Raw genomic sequence first — 26,023 nt, 5'->3', positions numbered from 1 at the left:
TGGCAGCAGTAGCCAATGCTGCAGATACAGATCAAGTAATGCCTCTTAGCACACAGTGCAGATAACTCTAGGACTAGAGCACAGAGAGAAGTTATTCCAGGAAAGGAGTCCAGTTCAGAGCAGGAGAATGGGTTCAGGGGCGGTTTTTATTTTGCTGTCATAGCCAATGTGACAACATTTTTTGCTACCAGATGGTACCTAATACTTGAATTTTGCATCGTAGGTTATCCTTCCAAAGACTGCTGTTAATTGAGCTGATAGTGGTATTTTAAAAATCTCTCCAATTTTGATTTGAAAAGTCAAGCGTTTCCTGTTAAACTTTTTGATTATAGAATTTGATGACTTTCAAATTGGAGATGATGCTGAAAAGACAAGTCCCCATCTCTGTAGTCACTTGATCCCTTCTCATCCTCTCCCTGCTGTCTTGTCCTATCTCCAGTTGTTCACTACAATATTTCAGTACAAGCATTCCCATGAATGCTTAGTGAATCCTATTGGAAGCTGGGTCCAAGTGAAAACAATCAGCTGAATTTTATTTCAGAATGATCAGTTCCCCAGCTCTGTATATGGTGGGATTCACTGGTACCTGTGTGGGCACAGAGTAGGACCTGGGAGGAGGCTGAGCAGGGAGGAAGGAACAGGGCTTTTCCAGCATCAGAACTGCATTGGTGGCACACTGAGCTGACTCTGGGGTGAGCTCTGCAGTGGTCTCTGAGGGACCTCTTGTAGATGGCAGTAGAACCCTTCCAAAGCACTGGAAATCAGCTACATCCTGATGTGTAGTGATGAGTTCAGGTAGCAAGATTTTTGCAGCTGTGTCTCAATAGAGAAAATTGTGCCTGAATGTAATGTTCTGATAGTTTGGGGTTCTGTTTGTGTTTTATTATAATTCCTTTTTGTTTTCTCATCTTTTCATTCTAATACTCCTTTTTTTGTTTTCTGTCTTGTTGAACTGCTCTTTCTAGCCCTCTTTCTTCCCCTGCTGCTAGCCCCAAATTCTGCCGAAATACTTTGCCCAGGAGACAGGACAGGTAATGCTGTCTCAGGACAGGAGTATGCTCAAGGCTGCAGGTTTTGTTGCCCATCTCAGTGAAGCAAATTGTTTTGTGCCAGACTGTGCTCAGTTGAGTGCTCTGCTGTGTTCATCATCCAGGTGTGGACTGACACAAAGACATGCCAGTGAGAGTCCCTGCAAACACACATCTACCCACCCAAATCAATCTGGACAGTGGCACACAGCACACTTGGCATGTTTTTGGTGTTGCTTTCATTTCTGGGAATGTCCTTTGGGTTGGGGGGGGTATTTTTAACCCACCCCTTATATCTTTGCCAAAGGCAATTTGAAAAATCATGTTGCTTTTTTTTTTTTTTTTCCTACAAATCTAAACTCTCACTAGCATTTCAGCATTCTTCTGGCATGCTGCTTTTCCCACTGCCTTTCTGGCCTGTCCTTTTTGTCGTGAAGTCCTTGTGTCCTTCAGTGTTGTCAGTCTCTTTCTGCAGCTTGGCTCATGAGTGTTTTCCAAGTACTTGGGTACAGCCATCCTTGTACCAATGAATGTTAAAGTTAGGAAAAGATGACACAAATCTAAACACTCCAGCTCACTTTTGCTAACTGATATAATTTTTATCAGTCCCATACTATAAATTAGCTTATGAGGGTTATCGTTTAATTAATTTATTTAACCACAGGGGTATTTTCTTTACAAAAAAATTAACAGGCTCTGCTCATCAGTTGCAAAAACATAAACTGAAATAGTTGAGTTTTGGGCAACTGATCGGTCCATTTTACTTTGCTAATGGAACTTAGGCTAAGATTTGGAAATTTAAACAGTCCGGGCTCCAATACCTCTTTACAATAATTGGGTGCATTCCCTAAAGTGTGCCTGCTGATAGAAATGATGGGAAGGTGGTTTGGACTTGAATATTCCCATCAGGTTTTACCAATAGCCTGCTGAAAAGTGTCTTTTTTAAACAGCTATTTGACGCTTAAAGAGCCATTGTTGTTCATTGTGGGTAGGAGAAGCAGTGAAATGAGGTTGTGAAGAGATGTGGTTCATTGGCATGGTAGCAGCTGCATGTTTGTACAAACCCCACCTGGGTGAGGAGGTCTGTGCATGTTTCTGTAGGGAGGCCCCAGCACCTTTTCCTCTGGAAAGGTGATGCAGATGTTTGTACGTCCTTTGTCCTGATCTTTATCCTTCCCTTTTGTTCTTCTCTGAAGTTCTTTTCTTTTAAATTTTCTGCAGCGACCCACATCTTGATAGGAACACTTTGCCTAAGAAGGGACTCAGGTATTGGTGTTTCCACATGGTTTAACATCTTCTGTGGTGGCTTTGGAGTTTTTGCTTTGTGTTGCTGTTGTGGCTGGTGGTGATGGTCGCAGTTTGCAAGAGGTGGCAACAATACTCGTCCTTTTTCCTTCCTTTTTCCTTCCTTTTTTCTTCCTTTTTTCTTCTTCTTCCTTTGTTTCTTCCTATTTGCTTCCTTTTTTCTTGCTTTCTTTCTTGCTTTCTTTCTTGCTTCTTTCAGTCCTCAAAGAAGGCCCTTGACAACTGTGCTTCTTTTATCCAGTGGCCTCACTGCTTGAGCAAGAACTGTGGCTTTTGCTGGCTTAATTGCTGGAAAGCATCTCGAAGCATCCCTGGGCTTGATGAAAAAACAATAATGTTGCTGTTTCTGATGCTGTTACATGGAATGACCTGAAATCATTTTTTAACCTTGGGAACCTTGGTGTTGTTATATAAATAGAAAAGATTTTAAAGATCACACAAATCCTTTCAGGATGAAATTGGACATACTAATTTTTAAAAATTGTATCAGAATACCTTAATCTATAGTTTATGATATATAATCTATACTTTATTCTCTACTCTCATAGAAAATAACAAAAAATCATCAAATGAACTTTCAGCTGTTGTCTTCTCACATATTTTGTACATATGTAAGGTAGTGATTTTTATAACATACTATTTTTTCCCATTGATACAAGCAATTCTAGCCAGAATTACTATTAGCTATGTTAATTAAATGCTTTACGTGTTAGAGAATTTACAGAAGGTATCTTTGACAATTTAGGAAATTCAGCTTCTGAATTGCTTAATGCAGCATCTGGGATCACTGCCTTGAAACTGCAGCTGTGATTTTTTTCTGTGCTGTGCACCTTGTTCTTCAGAGCAGCCTTGTCCCAGGAAGCTAAATACTAAAAGCCTTTCTTAAAATGACAATTTGTTTTATTGTTTCTGTGGTCCTCAACTATGTCTCTAATAAATACTCTCTTCTAAGACCAAAACATTTCAGTGCTGAAGAGGTAGGTATTAATGCTGACAATAAAAATAAATCTGTAGTGTGTTAAGGTAACATGACGGTTTAAAGCCCCTTTCCAAATAAACTGATTCATATGTAAAGTTTAAGAAATGCAGATTGTCAGGAACTGCTGCTGAAGTGTTGAGGCATAAACAGGAGAATTAATGTATTTTTGAAAGCAGATTGACATTTTAAATTATTTCAGTGTTGCCATTGATTTAAAGTAGTCTTAATAAGTGATGTCTTACTGTAGGGCATTTATTTGAAGGGAATCAAATTAATTAAATAGATAATATCAGCAAATAATAGGCTTTAAGTTTTTGGAAGGAGAGCTAGTAACTCATAAATATTTGTCCAAAGGCAATGGCACAGCCAAGACAGACACTGAATTCCATCAGCAGAGTATTGCCATGGTGCTCTGGCTGCTGTACCTGTACTCCATCACGTAGCTCACACAACACCTGACATACCTATTTTTCACACACAGACACAATAAAAGAAACTTTATCTGAAGCCAGGGGGTGTTTTGCTGCTGATGCTGGCATAGACCATGTTTCTGCTATTTTCATTGCCTTCAGAAAAGGCTAAACATAGTCTCCTCTATGATGTTTTAATGCTGTTAGTTTTTAACTAAATGGAGTATATCTCCACAGGCCTCCTGTGGAATATGAAATACTGGGTCACAGCTTGTTGAAAAAAGTCCTGCTAATGGCGTTGTTGACTTGAATTTTGTTATAATATCACAAAAAGTCAGCTAAGATTATTGATGTACCAAAATACTTAAAAAATGTTTTAATTTTCGCTTAACTTAGAGAAAGGTTTTCTAAGTTACAGTTTTATTTTTAAATCCTATGATGTAGCACACACTACATTTTTTCCTACAGTGCTACACAGCACAACTTCTACCTGTAGCTTTTGATTCACTCTGGCTTGGTTACACCTGAAGCCATAGGAAGGTAGTTTGTGGTTTGGTTTTTTCCTCCCAAACAGAGGTGAAATTAATTAGGAACATGTTGGAAGAGCTTGGAGCAGCTCCTTAATTCAGAATTCTATTTGATTTAGATTATTTAATCCTTTAATTTCATATGAGGATTCTTCCATTTTCTTTCTCTCTCTCTCCTACCCCAAGCCTTGTGACATTTCATGGTTGTTTTTTTGTTGTTTTGGTTTTTTTTATTTTAACAAAAAAGTCAAATATATCAAAGTTCATGGTGAAAAACCTGTTGGTTTTTTCAGGTATACTCCATCCTCCCAGCTCCGTAGTCAAGAGGATGCAAAGGAATGGCTTCGATCCCATTCAGCAGGAGGATTGCAGGATACTGCTGCCAATTCTCCATTTTCATCTGGATCCAGCATAACATCACCCTCTGGAACTAGATTTAACTTCTCGCAGCTTGGTGAATAATTATCTGTTTGAATAATCTCAGCAATGCATTGTGTGTCCTGAAAGCAGCATGTTGCACAAGATCATTTTCTCTCAGCAGCTCCAAGACCCACATTGAACCTGTGAAAGCACTCTCATTGAAATGAGTGTGATTAATTAGCATTATTATCTCCTATGCCCAAAGGTGCCATTCTTGCAGTAATTTTGAAACTGCTTCTCTGGGAGTAATCAGATTCCTTAATATAAATTGTGAGCTCTGTAAAATGTTCAGTAGAGCTGTTGGTTGATACCACACATTGGGGTGCTTAGAGGACATAAGATGTTGCCTGCAGATGTTGCAACATGTATAATTCTCTAAAATCCAAGCATTTTATTTACTGTGTATGTCAGTCTTATCAGTTTAGTATTTTATCTTTGCCTCTTTCAAGTGGCTCTTTGGAAAATTGCAGAAAGCTCAATCAAGAAATATGTAAAAGGGGAGTTTCAAGTCAGAAAAACTGCCACTCATTCACTTAATTTCTTTGATAAACACGTTTTGAATTAAGGAAACAATAAATGATGTTTGAATTTGACAGGTTCCGTGAAGCATTGCAGGTTTTAGTTGACTGTATCAGCAGTCATTGAAATAACGTGATTTAAAGTGCTAGTGGTGCTCATCTCTGTTGGGCTCATTAAATATGACTTCGTTGTTTTGCAGTTTCTTCAGGTTTGTAGATTGCATCTTGAAGTGACATTTGGAAAGAAAATGCCTGTTTGTTTATAACTTTCAAATGCCCCTCCATAATAATTAATATTATTGTTTAAAAGAAATATATTGTTTATTATAACTTCTATATAATAACTATTTTATATATAATAATTATGTGCAAAATAGTTAAGCTTGCACTTGTGAACTTCTTGTGCGAATTTGGAGCAGATTGCAGTTACTTATTTTTAGTGTAGTTTTGAGTTGCAGTAATGACATTCTAGAGCCTTTCCTTGAGTGTTATGGAAAGAAACACATTTAATAAGTGACTTTTTAAATAAACTGACACTTAGCAAAATTTCAGCTGAATATACACACAGTGTGGCTACATTTCCATCAGCTAGCAAACTGTCTGGAAAGTTCATGAAATTTAAAAGAAATAACCAAAAAGTGTTTTCATAGGCCCAGAAATGTAACCCTTTATGTACAGTATTGGAGACTATTTCTATTAGCTTCAAAAGCTCTTTGGCTACAAACTGCAATGAACACCAAAAAAAAAAAAAAAAAAAAAAAGAAAAAAGAAAAAAAAAAGGAAAGGAATTATGTTTTCCTATGTTCTTAAGGTGAGAGCTTAGAGAGAGGTCACTGGATTTAATTTAAGAGCAAATGATGATATGAATGTCAAGCACCTGTGAACTGAATTATCCTGTCTTTTACAATGGTCTGTATCAGCTGATGGTCCATATAGAAACAGGCAATGTCAGCACACCAAGAAGAACCTGCCCAGATGAACAATGATTTTTGTTCTTTTTTTACTCACACATGAACTAATTCTTAGTAAATGGCAGGCAAAACTTTAGCACAAAAGTTCTTTTGAGAAATGTGGGATTGCAGTACTTTTGTACTCTAAACACACTGGCTGATATAATATTGGCTTTTAAGGCAAAATTAGTATTTTACACTTCTCAGGACATCATAGTGTAAAGAAAGTTCTGAACTGTGCAGCTATTAGGAAACTAAAACTCTTATATTTGTGACTAAAATACATAGAAAAATGTCATTTTCTTAGAACTTGAAGGCTTTGAAGAAAGCAAGTCCTGCTTAGACAGAAAGTCCTGCTATAGACAAAATACAACAATTTTTGTGAAAGAACCATTCCAAACTAAATGAGGAATTAATTAACTAATTAATTAATTAGTTCACTAATTCATTAATTGTTTAATGACATGATAATTTTCTCTCATTCTCCCATGCCTGGGAGGTGTTAGTGAGGTGACTGAGCTTGTTTGTTGAATTAAGGACACATGGACATTGCAGACACACAGACTGTATTTAAAATGACCTTGTTTTACTTGAGTTTTCACATTCACTAGCCTAGTTTTCATATCCCTTACTTGAAAACCAACGAAGCCTGGAGAAGGTGATATCAAAAATGTGTGTCTTAAAGTAGGATGGGGGTGGGGGGAAGAACAGAGCAGGAGAGTAGCAAAGGAAGGCAGGAAAGAAGATCAGGAAGGCAGGAAAGGAGAGAAAGGAGAGTAGGAGAGCAGGAAAGAAGATCAGGAAGGCAGGAAAGCAGGAAAGGGAGAGCAGGAAAGGAGAGCAGGAAAGCAGGAAAGGGAGAGCAGGAAAGGAAGAGCAGGAAAGGAGGAGAGCAGGAAAGGAGGAGAGCAGGAAAGCAGGAAAGGGAGAGCAGGAAAGGAGAACAGGAAAGCAGGAAAGGGAGAGCAGGAAAGCAGGAAAGGAAGAGCAGGAAAGTCAAGCAGGAGAGCAGGAAAGGGAGAGCGGGAGAGCAGGAAAGCAGGAAAGGAGGAGAGCAGGAAAGGAGGAGAGCAGGAAAGGGGGAGAGCAGGAAAGGGAGAGCAGGAGGGCAGGAAAGGAGAGCAGGAAAGGAGAACAGGAAAGCAGGAAAGGGAGAGCAGGAAAGGAGGGCAGGAAAGCAGGAAAGGCAAGCAGGAGGGCAGGAAAGGAGGGAAGGAAAGGAAGAGAACAGGAAAGGAGGGCAGGAAAGGTGGAGAGCAGGAAAGGAAGGGAGAGGAGGAGGGCAGAAAAGGAGAGCAGGAAAGCAAGAAAGGAGGGCAGGAAAGGAGAGCAGAGCAGGAGCCCCTCCGTCCGTGGCAGTAAGGTGTGTTTGTTTGTTGCTGGCTTTGCAGCGAGCCCCACGAGCGCGGCGCAGATGAGCCTGTCCAACCCCAGCATGCTGCGCACGCACAGCCTGTCCAACGCCGACGCGCCCTACGAGCCCTGCGGCGACGCGCGCCTCCGCAACAGCTCCGTGTCCCTGGACGAGAAGAGCCGCACCATGAGCCGCTCCGGCTCCTTCCGCGACGGCTTCGAGGAGGGTCAGTGCGGTCCCGGGGGCTGGGGGTGCTCTAAAGTGCTGCTTCTCGGCTTCTTTTGCGCTAGAGATGGCGTTTTGGGTCCAGACTCGGGTGTTTATTATTTCTTATCTGTGTTAAAAGCCACGAGTTCTACAGCAGCTACAAAATGGCTAACTATTGTTGCTGTCGAGGCAGGATGGGAATGAATAGACTTGGCTCAGATGGCTGTGAGAGTAAAACTCCGGTTTATTCAAAATACACCACTCTTTTATACAGAGCTTCACAAGGACCAAATCCATTGGTCCTGAAGTGAAAACAACCCACAGCATTGGTGCACAGTGCTTGATGCACAGTGATAGAACTTAACCATAAACAATGTGGACAACAAGAGAGATAAAGAATTATTTACATTCTTCTCCAACTCTTTCCCAGGCTTCTGCCTGGCTAGAAACTCTCCGTTTCTCTCTTTGACTGAATCTGAGACCCACAAACTATCTTTCTATACCCAGTCTTTTAAGACTAAACTATCCAATTAAGAAATGACACCTAAATTATTTTCACTTTTAACCCAATAACTAATTACTCAAAGTTCACAATGCAGAATTTCTGTCCAATTACAAAATACCACCCAGACCCATGAAGAGGAAGGGAGAAGGACCAGTCTCCACCCTAAAACCTCCATCTTACTTTATATATATATATTACTATATTCTAAAACCCCAAACTCTTAAGTTTTTCACCCTACAATATTACACACTTCTGAGCAACTACACACCTGTAATCCCAGTGCTATTAATCAATTTTGGAAGCCTTTTCCTTGGCCTCAGGTCAAATACAGTGCGCTCCTAGGAGTCAGAGTCTGTCAGCACAGAAAGTCTAAAATTCTCAGTATCCAGAACTCCAACACAAAGGGTGGCCTTTGCATGGGAACTGAGCACTTCTCAGTTCAAACACAGCTCTCTCAGTGTTAGCTCAAACCATAGTTCTAGTGGTGGTTGTTCTGATTGTAGAATCAGAGTGTTGGAAATACCCATTAGGATCATCAAATCCAACTCCTGGCCCTGCCCAGGGCACCCCAACAATTACCCCATGTGCCCAAGAGCATTGTCCAAACACACCTTAAACCCTGCCAGCCTTGCTGCTCTGACCACTGCCTTGGGGAGCCTGTTCCAGTGCCCTGTCACCCTCTGGGTGAAGAGCCTTTTCCTGCTATCCAACCTGAACCTCCTCTTCAGGACATTCCCTGGGGTCCTGTCACCGGTCACCAAGGAGAAGGATGGTGTTCATTCAGTCATTGTGTTGGTCAACACAGGAAATAAGTGTTGTACCTAGACCTTGACAATTCAATAAGTGGTTTAAACATATCCTGTGCTTCGTTTTTAGTGCTCTCAGAACGACTAATTCATGCTTAGAGTCAGCACATCAGTGCTTCTTCAGTCGGAGTATTCTGAACTTGCACCTCCACAGTTCTGTTTGTAGTATAGATAAGTGATATCAGTTGGACTGTTTCTATCCCAGTAACAGTTCCAGTATTTAAACTGTACTCAAATAGCCTTTGCTTTTCATTTCTGCTGAATGTCCTGGCTTGATACAACAGATATTCCAAAGTGAATTGAGTAGCTCTTTGAAACATCTAGGCTTGTCTTTTCAGTGCTTCATCATCTTTTCAAATGTGTAACCACACCTGATAAAAAGAACCCATGTAAATATAATAAGAAAAAGCATTTACCTATAAATTAATATTTAGTTCAGTTGCTGATGATCAGACATCCTTGTGGCTGTACCAGGAGTGGCTGTGAGCACACATGAAAATCCTCAAGCACTGCACTTTGAAAAGTCAAGCATGGAGTGGTTCATAGGAAACATTTTCAACATTAACTCTTTGAGTCTTACATCTCCTTTCTGGCAAGGGTTGGGAGGAGCTTGATTGTACTTCACAGGCCACACAAGCCTTTGATGGCTTTTTCCTCTGCTGCTGAAGTCTTGCACTTAGCACTGTTACTTCCAGTGCCCCATGGTTGTTGCTCCCCAAGAACCAGGCATGCATGGGAGCCACGCTTCAGTGTTGCAGAAGCCTTTGAGAGCTACAAAGTGCCTTCCTGGAGATTCTGGTTATCCCATCATGTTTTTTTTGCTGTTGGAGAAGGTAGAAAATATGTATTAGATATGTCTCTGGAAAGATTAATTAATTAATTGGTTATTGACTTTAGTCAGTCTAACTTCAGTACATTTGACTGTATTTTAGAGGTCTGTGGCTAAGGATTTTTATTAAGGGTTGAAAATAATTAGAATAATGCTGTAGGGCTAAAAGCTGGGTCATTGCAGGAATTAGCCTTTGTTTGAATGATCATAAACAGTCAAAGACTGCCACATGTTCAGTCAGGATAATCTGGGAAGGAATTTGAGTCACTGTATCTGTGTTACACTTCAGTGATTTACTGCAAGAACTACTGCAGCAAAATTTATTTGGGTTTTATTGAAGACATCTTCCAAAAATTGTAGCCTTTTAACTGTGCTCAAGATTGCAGCAAGTCCATTTTGGCACGTTGGAGGTTAAACTCTCCCTTGTAGTTCAGAAATTCTTGTCCAGCAGAGAGGCTGGTTTGGATAAGCATTTAATAAGTACTGCATGTTTGAAGACAAATCAAAAAAGGAAAGGAAAATTTGAAAAAATAGGTGAAATGTTCTATTAAGTGCTTTTTATTCATTTAAATAAAGTAATAAACATGAAGTCCAAGAAATATCCACTAAATTATGGACTTGAAAGTGGTTGGAAAATACCACTTTTGTATCTGAGGAAGGAATTTGACGCTACAGGGGACATGCTGAAGATCCCTTTCAGATTTTCCTCAATTTTTCACACCTAAAAGGATAATAATATTTTGCCGGATGGGTTGAGTGTTTAGGTGTAATCTCTGTATTTTTGTCTTCAGGAGAAAGGTTTTCCATCACTTCCCTGGCTGTAGAGAAGGCAGGAGTTACCTGCTTACTAGCTCCTGCTTATTTCTCAGGGAGTCACAAGGTCTAAGTGTTTCTGAATATAGCAGAGGTTTGCCTTCACCTTGACAGAATAGATTTAAAAGTATTAGAGAAATTTAAATTTGTGGTTCATGAACAAATTGATTTCATACAATCATCCAGTGTCAATGAAGCATAAATCCAGGTCTTAAAGCTTACCAGCCTACCTCTTAATTATTTCCTAGCACATAATATTACAAGGCATTTGTTTCTCATTAACTTCAAAGAAAGACCAGGATCTATTCTGTAAAGCCTTTTCTTCTCTTGTCTCTGGGTGTGAAGTACAGTCATGTTCTCTCTCAGCACAGCATGTAGGAGGGGAGGTTGGTCAGCCTTGCAGGACATAACTCTTGTGACAGACAGGGCTCAGGGCTGTGGGGGTGCCAGCAGGAGCAGCCTCCAAACTCGCCAGAACCTCACGGGGGAAAAACACAGCATAAAAATCCAGTGCTTGTTGGGAAGGACGAAGATTTGACAAGAAAGTTTTAACGCTTGGCAGAAAGATCTTGGAATGTAGAATCTGAAGAAGGAATAGAAATGAAAGCAAGTTTTGATATATAAGAAAAAAATTGCTGATCCGGTCTTACTGGATAATTAAGAAGGCAAAGGGTATGTTAGTTGGAGGAGTTTTTATGGCTTAAAGCAAAGGATGAACCCACCTCAAACAAGATGTTTCTACCAAGCAGAAAGATACCACAGACATACAAGACTGCCGATGTTGCAAGTAGGAAAAAAGTCTCAGAATTTTCCACTGCAAGAAAACTGAAAAACAGCTTCTAGCTTAAACTGTAAGATACTAACTTTTAGTAACTGGGGAATAGTAACATGAATATGGTAATTACAGTAGTTATAATAGGCTAGAGGTAAAAGTTAAGATATAGATTGGTTTGTCTGTATTATGATGCTCGGTGAAGAAAAGTATATAATGCATTGTAACCAAAATTAAAGGATCATTAGGCTTGTCTCCAGCTGTAGGCACAGGCTCTGTCACCCATGCCCCTGGACTGCTGTAATGCCTTGGATACAATAAACTGCATTTTGAAGAGCTGCCTGGAGTCCCACATTCCTCGCTGTGGCTCTTACAGTGGTCTCTTGGCTCTCCAGTTTCCCCACTCTTCCAGCCAACAGTCTTCCCCAGGAGCTGGGCTCCACCCTGATACTTCAGCCTCCAAGAGAAAAAAAAAGTTAAATTTGTTATCATTGGAATGTAAATTGTTATCCTTTTTGTACTACTGACTTCAATACCAGTTTTTATTTCTGCTCTCTGGGCAGATGGTCACAGCTAGAGGCTTTCTTTTCTAGCATTAAAAATGATACATGCTTGCCTGTGCATTGACAGTGCTTTAAAATAATAGGTCCAGACCAATTTGGGTTTGTAGGCTGCATGCAGATGCATGCTGGCTGCAAGAAACAGGGATTGCAGCAGGAGCATAACTGCCTTCAGGCTCCTAATTAAATAGCCCTCAAGTAGCCATCTGCAGATCCTTTAAAAAGAAATTGCACAAGCATATTAACTCCCTAGTTGTCCTTGAAATGATGTACAGGTTCAAATGATGCACGTGAATGAGGAATTCGTGGAGGAATTGCAGAGCTGTGTCCATGTGGCACTCGGAGATGTGGTTTGCTGATGGCCTTGATCTTGCTGGGTTAATGGCTGGACTTTTCCAACCTAAATAAATCTGTGATTCTGTGTGATGGTGGTGTTTCACAAGGCAGGAGTAGTATTCTCAGAGTTACATGTTCTTTCTCTTTTTTTTTTTTTTTTTCCTTATTTTGTGTGTTCTCTCCTGTATTCAAATCCCAATGTGATCTTAAAAATTCCAGCTGATGCTAACTCTGTGTTGTGTCTGACCAAGTCCATGGTAAAGTTTCTGTTTCCTCTCTGGCCAGTTAGTAGGGCTCTTTTTTGGTTACATCTCTATTAGGAAAAAAATTCAACAAGGAGGAACGTAGGGAAGCAGACCAGAAAATAATATTATATTCTCTGTGTGAGTCCATTTGTGGCCTTGTGCAATATTGCCTTACTTTGGGCTTTCCATCTTGAAAATCTTAAGGGGAAAATGCAAGTAAAAAAGAGAGAGAAGAAGATCTTAAGCACAGAACATCTGTGATACAAAGTTAAAATAGAAATCTTCAGCTTGGAAAGTGATGGCTGAAGGGATGTGTATTGACTTTTTGTTTGTTATTCTCTTAGCACAGGGGCATGGAGGCACTCAAGAAACTTTACTGACTGATTCAGCAGCAGGGCTAAAACAACTGCAAAGAATTACATTTCTGAACACATGAGAATTTTTTATTACAGACAAAATGTGTCAGTGGATTCAGTAACAGTTAAGGGAGTTAATGGCAGACAGGTCACAGCAGCCAAAATAATGGTCTGACTGCAGTTTCCACCCCTGGAATTTCCATCTCTGCTGATTCCCAGAAGGTGCAAAGATGTACCTGGGGAATAATCACTGTGTATCTGTCTCCTCTTTTCATTCTTTTCAGTGAAGGTGGGCTGTGGTTGCAGCCAGGGCTGCAGAACACCATGAGACAGGGCCTGGCTTTGACTCACACCACTTATTTTTAATGTTCTTAGTGCAGGATAGTCCTTAATGTCTAACTAGAAAGATCATTTTAATTGAAAATATGATTACCCGGAGAAAGCAAATGCGTGTGAGGTTTTTCTTCTTACTTTCTTGTGGGTTTTCTAAATTGTCTTAAATTCCTTCAGAAGCCAACTTAGACCTTGTTTACTTCTCTTTCCAGTATTGCCTTAGGATATCACATCAGTGGGAAAGCAGAGCCCATTTATTATGAATGTAGAATTGCAATAGGTAATTAAAGCAAAATGGCAGCTTTTCTAAACTTTTTTTTTCCTTGCTGGAGGACTTAGAAGAAAGAAAAAGTGATTTTATGCTATTTCATATGGTTTGTGTTCAGTTACCTGAATTTTGAATGAAAGTTTCAGTTCGGTACTATGTGTTTCTAAAAATACAAAAGAGGGAAAAGTAATTTTGCCTGTTTCAGTAGCAGAAAGAATAGCTTCAGGTACTTTTTTCAATAGTGTAATAAAGAATGAAATTATGCTATATTTAAATCCTGATGCCTCAGTCATGGTAACAACCTTGAGTATCACAGAATAGTTAGGCTTAGAAGGAGCCTCTGAAGATCATCTAGGTTATCAGTGTATATCCTTTATTGAGATTAAATGCAAAAATTGCTTGAAACTAATCCCTTTCCAGGAAGTTTTGTAGCTATGTTTGCACTGTTAATTTTTAATGAGAGAATCAACTTTGCCTTGTTAAAAAAAAATGTCCTTACTTTAACGAAAGACCCAGAAACCCTGCAGGGAAAGGGAATGTTGGGCTCATTGATGCACTGATGGAGCTCCCTTAAGTCAGCAGAAGGAAGACACAGCTGCATTTAGAGGACAATTCACAGCCCCAAAATTAGACAATGTTTTTTTATCTTGGGTCCTCCACATCTTTTCCTTGAGCATCTGGTTACACACTGGGGCTGGGTGTTGTGTTTTCTCAGGACATTCCTATCTTGGTCTGCTGCTTTAAAAAAAACCCAAAAAACCTCAATCTCACCTAAAATTGAAGATTAAATACTTAGATTTAATTCTGTAATCCCTTCTGCATTTCTTGGGTTTTCTTTTTAATCTTGAGTAAGCCCTTTTGCAAGAATTTTAATATAAACTATCCAGAGAAATATTTATCTCTGAACAGACCTTCATCAAAACTTTTGTAAGCTTTCTTGGCCACACCTAATTTTCCCCCCCCAAAAAAAAGTATCATGAGAATTTTAAAAAGCTTTACCAAATCCAAGGTTATTGATTGTATCAGCTGGAAATGCATGTTTCAAACCATACATCATTGGTACAATAATCTAAATTTATGATGGATGATGAAATTTGTGAAAGTATTTCTTCAGCAGACTGGTGGTTGACAGTGGATGATTTATGATGATTCTACCCTGTGGTTAGTGCACTTAAATTCATTGTGTTTATTTTCTTTCCTTTAGTGCATGGTTCTTCTCTCTCTTTGGTGTCCAGTACATCATCTATTTATTCTACAGTGAGTATAATGAAATGAAATGTTTATTTATTCATCAAGATTATTGAATTGGCTGGTCTTGCTGTGCTAGTTTTGCCATTCAAGGAGCAGGAAAAAAGCAGTTTTCATTTGACTGTGTTCTGAATGCTAGCTAGGAAAGGAAGGTTTGTGTTCTTGAAGATGTTTATGTTTGAAGATGCCTGTGGATATTTAGCACATTAAACACAGACTTCAATGGCCTAAAGGCAACCATTGATTTTTTTGAGTCTGTATTTTATGCTGTGCTAAGTAGGTTTTGCTACAAAGCACCTCAGTAGATATGTGGAGATATGAACTTCATTACTTACAACATCCCAAAATTTGCTGAATAAAGTCATCCCATCCTTATATTAATTATTTACTACTAAAGAAGTTTAAGTTCACTTTTCCATGCACCAAATACTAATAATTCTGAAAAAAAGGCAATTTAGTCACTGTGCCAGTAACATTTTCTCCACATGTATTCATTTTGGTTATCTGATCCTAAAATAAGGCTTACTGGAGTTTGCAAATAGCAGGGGAGCACTCAGAGCTTCATGTTCCTGTGCTTGCTGCACGAATGGCCCCAGTAATGTGTTTAATGGGTGTAATGTGTTTAATGGGTGTAATTTTCCTGGTGGCTGGTTGTGGGCATGTTTTCTTAGGAACAGTGGAGTGTGTGACTTCCTGTCCCATATTTCTCTATAGCTGATAACTGTGGTTAGAAACAGGCCACAGTAGCCACAGTTCTGTCATGCTGACCACAGTGGATGGTCAGTACATCCACTTGGCATCCTCACAGCTGGATCTGTCTCCTCACTTTTTCATTGCCAAAGTGCCTGGGCAGCACCCAAGCGGGAGGAATTTTTAATTTATTTTTTTTTTCCACATCACTTTGGAATGCAAAAATGGAACTTCCTTCCCATGGAGAGATGAGCGTGGGACGAAGGGAATTGCCCAGGATTAACCAAGTTCTGTGGCAGTCCTGGTTCTTCAGAGCCTTGTGCAGTTATGGACAGAGCCAGGACTTCTTCACACATCTGTGACTGAGAGCAGTGGTGTACTGGTCAGCAGGCTGAGGTGGAACCCAGATTCCTTCCTTCCTGCAGAAGGAAGTACCTCCAGGAGCCTATTTGCCTTTTCCTTGAGAGTGAATAAATTAGGAGATTAAATTAGACTGAATATGGATGTGGGAATCCAAAATGGCGAGTTCACATTAGAGTTCTTGAAATACAAAAAGATAATTTGCATCAATTTGTCGGGCTGGTTGTGTGGTAATATCCTCACATACTTCCTTTTGTTTTACAGCCTGAAGAGAAGTGCCAGTCAGAGGTAAGAGCACATCCTCTTTCACAAGCATGAATGCCACTGTGCATTGTGGTTCTTGCTGGTTTATTTCTCCTTGTTATGATGCACTAAAGTGCTCTCTCAAAACCCACAGATTCGCAAGCTGCGGAGAGAATTGGATGCATCCCAAGAAAAAGTGTCAGCTCTGACAACTCAGCTAACTGCTAATGTGAGTCCAGTTCTGAGAGCAAACATTAACCTGGAATGCATTTAATGCAACAATGACCGCCCAGGTTTTTTTAAGTGACAAAAAGATTTCATGTGTATAACATTCAGTTCATATTATTGATGTGTTTAAATAACTGCATGCATGTGTGGGACATGTCCAAAAATAGCATCCTCTACCCTCTACTAAATTATCTTACACCTTTCTTTAAAAACTGAGTTATAATATTAATTTGGCTTTGTACCTGTGTAAGCCATCTTATGGTCCTGAGAAGATCATTGAGGACAGGGTCTTTTTTTATAAACAGTGTCTTGCTTTGACATTTGGGTGGGATGAGATACAGAAAAAGATTATAATTGGTAGGAATAAAAGTTAATAGAAACTTGGAGTGAAATGCATTATGCTTTTCTGTTGTATAAAGATGTGGGTCAGTGGCATGACAAATAATACTGGCATAAGGGGCTCTGGAAACTGATTTTAAAGTTAAGCCTGAAGAACTGAGATACCTGAATTTTTGTTAGTGTAGACAATACTTCTGCTTGTTCCTGTCAGGAATTTGAGGGATAAGGAATTTAAGACACTCAGGGAAAAAAAATAACTTGGAATCCCAGAAGTGTTGAGGCAATACTGTATGACCCTGAGCAAATTTATTTGTGTGTTCTGTGCTGCAGTCACAGATAGCAGGAATCTGCAACACAGAAGCTTGCAAAGAAAATAAGCAATTATTGAGTAAATAAAAAGCTGGAGATGAAAAGTCAGCAGATTAGATCATCCTGACATCCTGGATTATGGGAATGAATAAACATCAGAGCATGTGCTGCTTGAAGGGGACTTACCTTGACATCAGCTCTTGGAATTGGGGGAGTGCAAAGCTTGGGACAGGAAAGGACAAGTTTCACCTGAGCAGTATCACAGGAAAGGTTCAAGGGGAAATCTGTGCTGTCCACTCTAGGCATCACAGTGCTTCATCCAGCTTGAAAATGGGGCCAGAAAGCCAAGAACAGTTATAATAGAGAAACCAAATAAAAGGGCTTTGGCTGCATGAAACCACTTAGTCACTGTCTCAAGAGGAAAAGAAAACAGTTCCAGCATCTTTCAAAACTTAAATCTTATATTTGCCTTTCAAATACAAAGGGGATGGATACAGGAGTTGGTTTTCCCCCAGAAACTCCTTTTACTTGTGGGAAAGCAGGACCAGATTCTCTTGTATAGGTTTTTAACGATGTTGTTAAATAACCCAGCTTGTGTCCTTCAAACAAAGAACTTGTCAGCTGAGCAGCTCATTTGGCTCTGCCTTGGCTTTATTGCATTCTCCTTCCCACAGTTCAGGGTCACTGGGCTGGTGCTCAGCACAGGCTGCTGACTGCCTGGCCCAGCTGCTCTGCATCTGCCCAAGAATTTCTGTGTCATTACCACTGCTCTCTTTGTGGAGAACAGTTTTTAGTGTACACTCCTGTATGTTTTTGTTTGGATTGGGGTCATTTGGGGTTTTTTGGTGGGTTTTCTTGTGGGCTTTTCTCAAAAAAAAAACCAACAAAGCATATCATTTGTTATTTTGATAATATTCCATTTTTGCTTAGTTCACTTTGCTAAAATTTTGCAGTGTTTTATTCATGCTATTTAAACTTCTTAGACTTGAGCCTGTCCCTGATCTGTCCATAAACTGGCAACAGAGATGTTGCTATAACTGTCCCAGTATTAAATTTCAGTCTTTAGCCACCTCTTTCCAGAGAACATCCTTTTTCCATGTAAAAGGCAAGGTCTGTTCCCAAAAAGACTGAGATTAATAAATGCTGTTAGTTAAGACACTTGGACATTGCCTTTAAACATGATTCCTTTAATAAATGGCATTTAAAACTTTGACAATTCAAATTAATGTCTTCAATTTATAGTTTTTTTTCTGAATTTCCTTGCATAGACACTGCAGTTGTTGATGCTTCTCAAGCCATCAAGGGCATGAATTTAAAAACATTTTGCTCCAGCTATAGAAAATGAAGATACATTTTTTTCCGTAGCTGACTGAATGATTTCTAATTAGGAATAATTGCAAAACCCAGTGTTAAAAGAGCAACTGTTTTTTAAGGCTCAGGTCAAAGCATTAAGGGTTTGTATCTGTTACTAATCCATGCAGTCCTGCTTGCCCATTTATTTTTTGCTTTTGGAAAGTATTGCTGAGGATCCCTGAATATCAGCTTTGTTGTTCCCTGTTCATCCTCCCCAACAGAAGCTGCACACTCTGTGTTTTTAAAATAAATATTTAGATTTTCCTACATGTGTAGTGTTAGGATTTGGATTACTTTTTGCCATTTTCTCACAGTCTCAGCTCTGCTTATTTTCAGAGGGGCTGATGGGAATGAGAGCTGCACATCCCCATGTTATTGTACTGCTCATGTTTGTTTTCATTGTGAATGTGAGAACAGTTATTTAGGATAAGTCAACTGTGTGCTGCTGCTGAATGAGTCTGGAATTGCTCTGTGAAAGGTTTTGCTATTCTGTATTTTTTAGGTGAGAAAATATCTTTTTCTGCTTGGAAAGATTTCAACGTTTTACTTGTCATTGTGCATATAGAATTATTTTTAATGGATAAATAAAGCTATTTTTTTAAATGGGTAGTGTAGATTATTATGGCTAATGAGACAAATACATATTGAAATACACCTGTGATCAGTTATGTATGCACATGAAATACCCATAAAACAGTGCCATGTCATGGCTATAGAAATACAGTTTCTTACATTCTTTTCTATCTTCCCAATCTACTTTTCCTTCCTATTGCTTCTCAGTCATTTTCAATTCCTAGCTGGTATCTTTAATGTAATGGACACTGTGTTCTCTGTGCTTCTTGGGAGAAGAATGTCAAATCCTTTTCCCAGGAAGCACATTTTTTTTCTTTCCTTGGGAAAAGAAAAGAGGGTAATTGGCCAAGCAGCAGGAATTTTGTATGATATGCAGCAAGCTGACCTCGGCTGGAAGCGAGGAGCACCCAAATATTGGAGAGTTAGATGCAGGTGCATCATCTGGCAAAGCATCTGTTCTCCTGATGGGACAAACACAGTGAGAACCTCCACCCCTGTGACTGCCAGCATCTTTTTTGCCTTAATTATCCACAAGGAATACAGTGATTTAGTTGGAGGGAAATTTCTACTTGACTCTTTTCTATACAAAGACTTGATTTATGTTATCTTCTTGGCAAGCATTTCCATAATGTGTGCTCTACTCATTTGACCTTTTCTAAGTAATGTAATGTTGTTTTTTCTGCACCATTTACACAACAAACAGTGCCATGCACTGGGTGGACTGATTATAAATACCTGCAGAAATGCTCCTTTTTGGGGGAAGAGAACTGACTCCTCCTTTGTGGTTTGATTTCAGGCTCACCTGGTGGCAGCGTTTGAGCAGAGCCTGGGGAACATGACAATCCGATTGCAGAGCCTGACCATGACAGCAGAACAAAAGGCAAGCTTCAAAAGGGTTTGGAAGTCTTCAATTCCGTTTCCAGCATTGCTGCCTGTACTCCTTCTGTAGTTGTGTGGGGGAAAAAGTCACAGACATAAGTCAATTTGACTTAGCTCCCTCATTTGGTGTCCCTCGGTCCCTCTGTGGTGACAGAGTAAAATGTAAAAATAATTTGTATAAAACACCGATTTTCTGCACTGGGATTTTGTGGCGACTGATCAGGTTACTCCTATCAATTGCTGCTTTGGACACAAGTCTTCAGTACTGCATATTTCTGTAATATATTTCATCTCAGTGCATCCATACATGGGTGTGTTTGAAAGAAAGACCATGAAGAATACTTACAAGACTGGCAGCATTGTGTTTTTGAACAGTATTCTTGAATAAACATTATTTCTGCATTACAGAATACATGTTTTTTTTTTTTTTGTATCATAATATCCAAGTTGTTTTGCAGCCTGTTGAGGGTGTGCTTCCCCTGGTATCCCAAACCTCATTTTCACCTCCTTGTGCATATATATTCCATAAATTCACTATGAACTACCAAAACTTAGATGGAAAGGCAGCTTCTTTGGTGTTCTTCTCCTGTCTACTATGATATGTTTTTTTCCCTTATTCAAGGACTCGGAACTGAACGAGTTAAGGAAGACAATTGAACTCCTGAAGAAACAAAATGCTGCTGCTCAGGCTGCCATCAATGGAGTCATCAACACACCTGAGCTCAACTGCAAAGGTGAGGGGCCCCTTTGCACCACATACAGAGACTCCAGGGCTCTCCAGTGAGACCTCAGTCCTCTGGGTCATAGCTGATGTGACCATCAGAGTTACCCAGAGACCAGAGCAACCCACTAATTTACACTGTGATAAATTGCTGAAGGAAAAGTTTGAAGCATCTCAGATTTTAATCTCGTCATGAGAAACAAGGATTTGAAATCCACAATCCATCCATGGGGGGGGATAAGTGATTGTCAGAGTGCTGGTTTCCTGAAGTGTTCCTTCAGGAGTGGATGATGAATGCCATTCATTTGATTTCCTGGATAATTGTGACACTGCCTCCGTTCATCCCCAGGTCCTGGAGCTGCTCAGCCCGCGGAGCTGCGGATCCGCAGGCAGCACTCCTCGGACAGCGTCTCCAGCATCAACAGTGCCACCAGCCACTCCAGCGTGGGCAGCAACATCGAGAGCGACTCCAAGAAAAAGAAGAGGAAGAACTGGGTGAGTATGTTTTAGCAGACTCTCTGAGGTTTTTGTGGCGTTGTCAGGACGTGCATGGTGAAATCCACCCGGCTGCTCCTTCCTGCCTTGTGCAGCAGGTCAGCCCAAGGACTGTGCACGGCTTAAATCCTGGGTAGACTCTCCTGTGAAGGCTTAAAAATCACTTACAAGTGATGTATATCCTTGTGTTGACTCTGCATAGGATTAAATTTTAGCTTGACAGCTAAAAGGCCAGTCTTAAATTAGAAATAGCTGTCTGATAGGGTGTCCAGTCTCTTAAGGAAAATGTGGCATCTGTCATTAAAGTAAAACAAACCCACAAGAGAGGATCATTCTTCTGGGTCTTCTTTTGTTTTTCTCTCATAGAGCTTTCTTATAAGTGAACATATTAAACAATTTAAGAACTCTTTGTCCAGCATGAATCTGGACTGCTAAGAATAATACTAAAAAATACTGATCTTTAAAAATTTTTCATGACAGACATATCTTTTGGAAGTTTTTGCATTACTTACCTGTCCTTTCCCATTTTTCCCTCTTTGCTCATCATGTACTATGTACAAGGTACCCTGTACTGGAGGAAAGGTACATTATCTTCAACTCCATTTTCAATTAGACCATAACTGCCTTAGTGACCTAGTCTGATTGTAGTCTGGACTGAAGTCCCTAGATCCTGTATTGTAGCCAGTAAAACAATCCACCCTTTTCTTCCCGCTGAATTTAAATCTCCCTAGATCTCTTGGGTATACAGATAAATCTGTAGAGATACAAAATGTGCTTAGAGCTGGATAAAGCTTCGTTTGTATTTGCACAGTATTCTCAGAAATGTTGATGAAACTCCTGAACTGTAAGAATGAGCTTCCTGAACAAGTTCTTGTGTATATTTCTCTTACCTCAGAGATTTCATTTTGGTATCTTTTGCTATTGCCAGCTGCTTCACAAAAGCATTTCCACTCTGTCCCTTAAATAATTGGTAGAATGGAAACAACATCTTGTTCAAATCCTTCTTGTACTGTATGTTAGTATATAGACAAAGTAAATTGCTGTAACTTTTAAATTTCCAGCAACCCTTTGTTTGTGACACAAAACTTATGTAGCCATTATGCCTTGGTTAAGAAAAACACTTTTAAAAATTCTTTTTTAGTTTCTATTCTTTGTTATTGTAACCTAGTGGATATGGTCCTACATCAGCCTACATTTCTCATTCATCATATAACTATTTTTGAAGATGGTTAAGGGAACATTTTCTTATTATAAAGTTAAATACATTTTTCATAAAGTAGAAGATATAGGACAGTATTTTTATGTTGTTATTAAAATTGAGTACATCATTGCTGTGAAGATTGGGAATTAAAACACTACAGAGAAGAATATGTGACTTGAATCTAATTCACACATTCTTTATTCCACCAGTGCTAAGGAAGTTCTCAGCCAAGTTCTTTGTGTTCTGTGTAGAAGCAATGCAGATGTCCATTCAGAGCTGAAACATCAGAGTTTCAACAGTTCTCATTGTAGGAGTCTGTCTAGGTTAAAAAACTGCTTTCAGTTCATATTAAGCCAGCCTGTGTAGAGTATGTAATTTGCAATGGCATTAGAAGGTGTACATGGGTTATTCTGAGTGGGAGCACAGTCATCAAGTCCAGACCTTGTTTCCATGGGGGTTTAACTTTTATGGCTCCCTAAAAGTGAAACTATATATCTAAGAACATTGTCCAATGCTTCTTGAACACTACTGTTAAATTGTAACTTTAGGGTCACAACAGTTTAATGACATGAATATGAATTCTTGTTCAGAAAATGGCAGTCACATTACTGAAGGCTATTTTAGTTGCAGGTAGGTAGAGAAGTTGCAGTCTTTCCACATGGTGAAATACCTGTTCCTGCAAGGAAAAATACATTATTAACTTGGCTCTTAGCCAAAGCACTCTGCCTGAGCTAAGGAGAAAATGTAATTTAAGTAGTTAAGAGAGTTTGGATCGGGTGTCTTCCTCAGATAATGCAAAAAAATGGCAGTATGTGGTTTGAGACACCTGGTTTTGGAAAATACTGGGTCTGGTTTTGAAGTAAGTGTTTGTTAATCATTGGTCTTGTTTGTCTCAGAAATCCAAAACTTCCCTTATCAGTGGCTTTATCTGTTAAAACATGTTTTTTTTCCTTCCCCCACTTCCTTTTGCTTGCACTTCTTCCGGCAGGTCAATGAGGTAAGGAGGACCTACTTTAAACTCGGAGGTACAAAGCTAACCCCCCATTGACACCACTAACCCTGCCAGCACCATTGACCTGGGCTGGGCCCCGGGCCAGCACAGCTGCAAGCTGTCACCATGCTGCTGTAAAGCTTGCTGCACTGAACAGAGTTTGCTGTCAAATAGTGCTTAAAAATTAGGAAGCATCCATAGCCACTCCTATTGACCTTATTAATCTGGTAAAATAGTTAAGGGAAAAAAAGCTTTCTTATTTTTCACCCATGTTACTGTGTATGTGAGTATGGCTGTAGCATCTGGAGTATTTGCATGTTGAGAGTTTTTACTCGGTGGCTTTTTTTGCTTGGTTTCACTTTTAATGATGTGGTCTTTTTTTTTTTTTTTTTCCCCAGTTACGCAGCTCCTTCAAGCAAGCTTTTGGGAAAAAGAAATCTCCCAAGTCAGCATCTTCTCATTCAGACATTGAGGAGATGACTGATTCTTCCTTACCTTCCTCACCAAAGCTACCACACCACAACACCACTGTTTCAACACCACTGCTGAGAGCTTCCCATTCCAATTCCCTGTAAGTGATTTTTATCATTTTTAGACAGAAAATGACATGGAAGGCATTTTGCTGCATTGGTAGAGGAAAGGCAGAGGACAGAAATGCTGAATTAATGTATTCAGAGATTTAAAGATGCATGAGCTGACTCCCAGCCCAGTACATTTCCATTAGTGTCCAGGAACCTAAAAATCTTTGTGTCAGTGCTGAAGTGTGAATATTTCACTGAGTTGCTCTCTCAGCAGAATGTACTGAGTATCAAGAATATTTATAACCTTGAGGTGAAAAATTAATTTAATCTTTTGCTGTTAATTAAACAAACCAGGTCAAAGCTGGGATTTTGTTTCTCTTGTCTAAACACAGCACATACTGTATTAATCTGTGATGATAAGTTCCCAATTCTATTGACAAATTCAGATAAAGGAAAGGAAATCAAACACTGTGGTTTAGTGATACAGATGAATGATACAGTTAGATGTTAGCTAGCTGCTTATGCCTGGTGGATGGAGATGATCCACTCCTCTTCCCTTCTGTAGCTCCCCAGCCACCTCTGCATGGTCCTTTCCATGGCCACCTGTGAAATAAAGTTTAACAATTCCCTTGCCATGCTGTTTTGAGTACGAACTCACATTTTAGAATGTACATGGAAAATTCAGTAAAACAGCTTTTATGTTCATTCAATCAGTAGCTTTGTCACTTGAGCAGGATAAAAAAATACAGAAAGTTGTAACAGGCAGTTTTGTGAAACCTGTAATTAGCAGACAGCCTCCTGACCTTGGGAGGTCGTGCAGAGCTTCCAGCCTGATTTCAGAACAAATTCAATGGAGTAGTTCCCCTCCACTTGTTTTCACATGAAGAGGTGAGAACAATAGCAATAGTTTCCAGCTGTAGAACAGTGATGAAATGTCAGTAGCAGAAGATAATCCTCCATGATTTTTGTTTCAAAGCTTCTTCTGTCTCTTGAGCCTAACTCAGTGCGTTTCTGGTGACTACAGCAAGTTGTGCTTTACAACTCTCAGGCCAGAAAATTGTCAAATGATGATCCCATCTGTCATCAGCCAAAATGCTGTGTGGGTACATCTCACCTCACCTTGCTATGGAAGCCAAAAGGATAAACATGAACAAAGAGTAAATATGTGAACTGGGGGAAGGATAGAGCACGAGTAAAACTGGTGTCTTTTGGCTAATTGGCTTTTTGGTGGGGAAAACCCATGAAACTGATCAGGGAAAGACATGTTAGGTAAAATCTCCCTTAAAGCGTGCAGCTGTGTGGTTGTTCTTTGTACAGATGCAGTTACAAATGTGCTGAAATGTTGTTAACTCACTCAGATTTTTTTTTTTTTGTGGGTGGAGGGAAGAAAAATGCCACTGAAAACTTTTTCAGCATATGTTCTTTAAAGCAAGCAGGAATTTATCGTGCTTGAATAGGTGTAGAGTTCCAAAGCCCTCCAGAGCAGTTCAGGGAAACCCAGCTGTGCACACCTGGTGAGCTTTAAATCTGTCTGTGAGCTCATCAATCTCCAACCAACTGCTGTTAAATGCCTGCAACCCCCTTAATTTATTTAAATTTTGGCTTTAGAAGTTTTCCTTTACAGCAACTACCATTAAAAAAAAAATGAAGACTATCCAGTGTAGGTGATTTCAGAGAATTCTGTTTCGGATGCCGATTAAAAGAAAATAACCCTCAGACACCTTTGTTTCATCAGACTCTAAAATTTCCACGGCCCGTTTAATACCTGATTTACAGCATCACTAATTCAATAAGCCAAAAGTGCTACCTGCTTCGAGCAGGATAAAAAGAACAACTCCTTTTCTGCTGACAAAAGCAGGAGGGAGGGGAGGAACGAGCGCGTTTTGTGGGCGTCCCTCCCGCAGGATTTCGGAGTGCGCGGACAGCGAGGCCGAGACGGTGCTGCAGCTGCGCAACGAGCTGCGCGACAAGGAGATGAAGCTGACGGACATCCGCCTGGAGGCCCTCAGCTCTGCCCACCAGCTGGACCAGCTGCGCGAGGCCATGAACAGGATGCAGGTGAGGAGCAGCTGCCAGAGCTCACCTCTAGGTCAGGGGCGGCTCCGTGTGGTGGAAAAGTCTCTCCTCCAACCCGTGCTTCCAAAGAAAGGCTCAGCAGTCTCTGTTGTTCGGTCTCAAGGCAGTTTATTGCAAGTTATCTAAAAGATGTTCTTCTGGAGCTGCTGTGGTTTGCTCACAGCTCAGGCAGAGGCACACACACACACCCTGACATCCTCTCTGACTCCCAACTGCTTCTCCCCTCACCTAGGGCTGCTGCTCTCTTTTATATGGTACATTACATGTTACATGTT

The 26,023-nt window shown here is 40.0% G+C and overlaps 1 protein-coding gene across 3 annotated transcripts in view; it reads left to right on the top strand.

The window, feature by feature from the left end:
* NAV2 (neuron navigator 2) overlaps window positions 1-26,023 on the top strand; it is a 209,356-nt gene that overhangs the window by 167,423 nt on the left and 15,910 nt on the right. For 2 of the 3 annotated variants that reach the window (XM_077784374.1, XM_077784373.1), the window contains 12 exons: window positions 966-1,031; window positions 2,250-2,294; window positions 4,543-4,703; window positions 7,529-7,717; window positions 14,726-14,778; window positions 16,084-16,107; window positions 16,217-16,291; window positions 19,661-19,744; window positions 20,366-20,477; window positions 20,814-20,959; window positions 23,550-23,722; window positions 25,577-25,730. In XM_077784374.1, the coding sequence (XP_077640500.1) occupies window positions 966-1,031; window positions 2,250-2,294; window positions 4,543-4,703; window positions 7,529-7,717; window positions 14,726-14,778; window positions 16,084-16,107; window positions 16,217-16,291; window positions 19,661-19,744; window positions 20,366-20,477; window positions 20,814-20,959; window positions 23,550-23,722; window positions 25,577-25,730 (1,282 nt within the window). The remainder of the gene's footprint in view (window positions 1-965; window positions 1,032-2,249; window positions 2,295-4,542; window positions 4,704-7,528; window positions 7,718-14,725; window positions 14,779-16,083; window positions 16,108-16,216; window positions 16,292-19,660; window positions 19,745-20,365; window positions 20,478-20,813; window positions 20,960-23,549; window positions 23,723-25,576; window positions 25,731-26,023) is intronic. The other variant, XM_077784375.1, reaches the window with a different exon arrangement.

This window comes from Lonchura striata, chromosome 6 (genome assembly GCF_046129695.1).
Source record: "Lonchura striata isolate bLonStr1 chromosome 6, bLonStr1.mat, whole genome shotgun sequence".
Lineage (NCBI taxonomy): Eukaryota > Metazoa > Chordata > Aves > Passeriformes > Estrildidae > Lonchura > Lonchura striata.
This window is presented reverse-complemented; position numbering and strand designations above follow the sequence as displayed.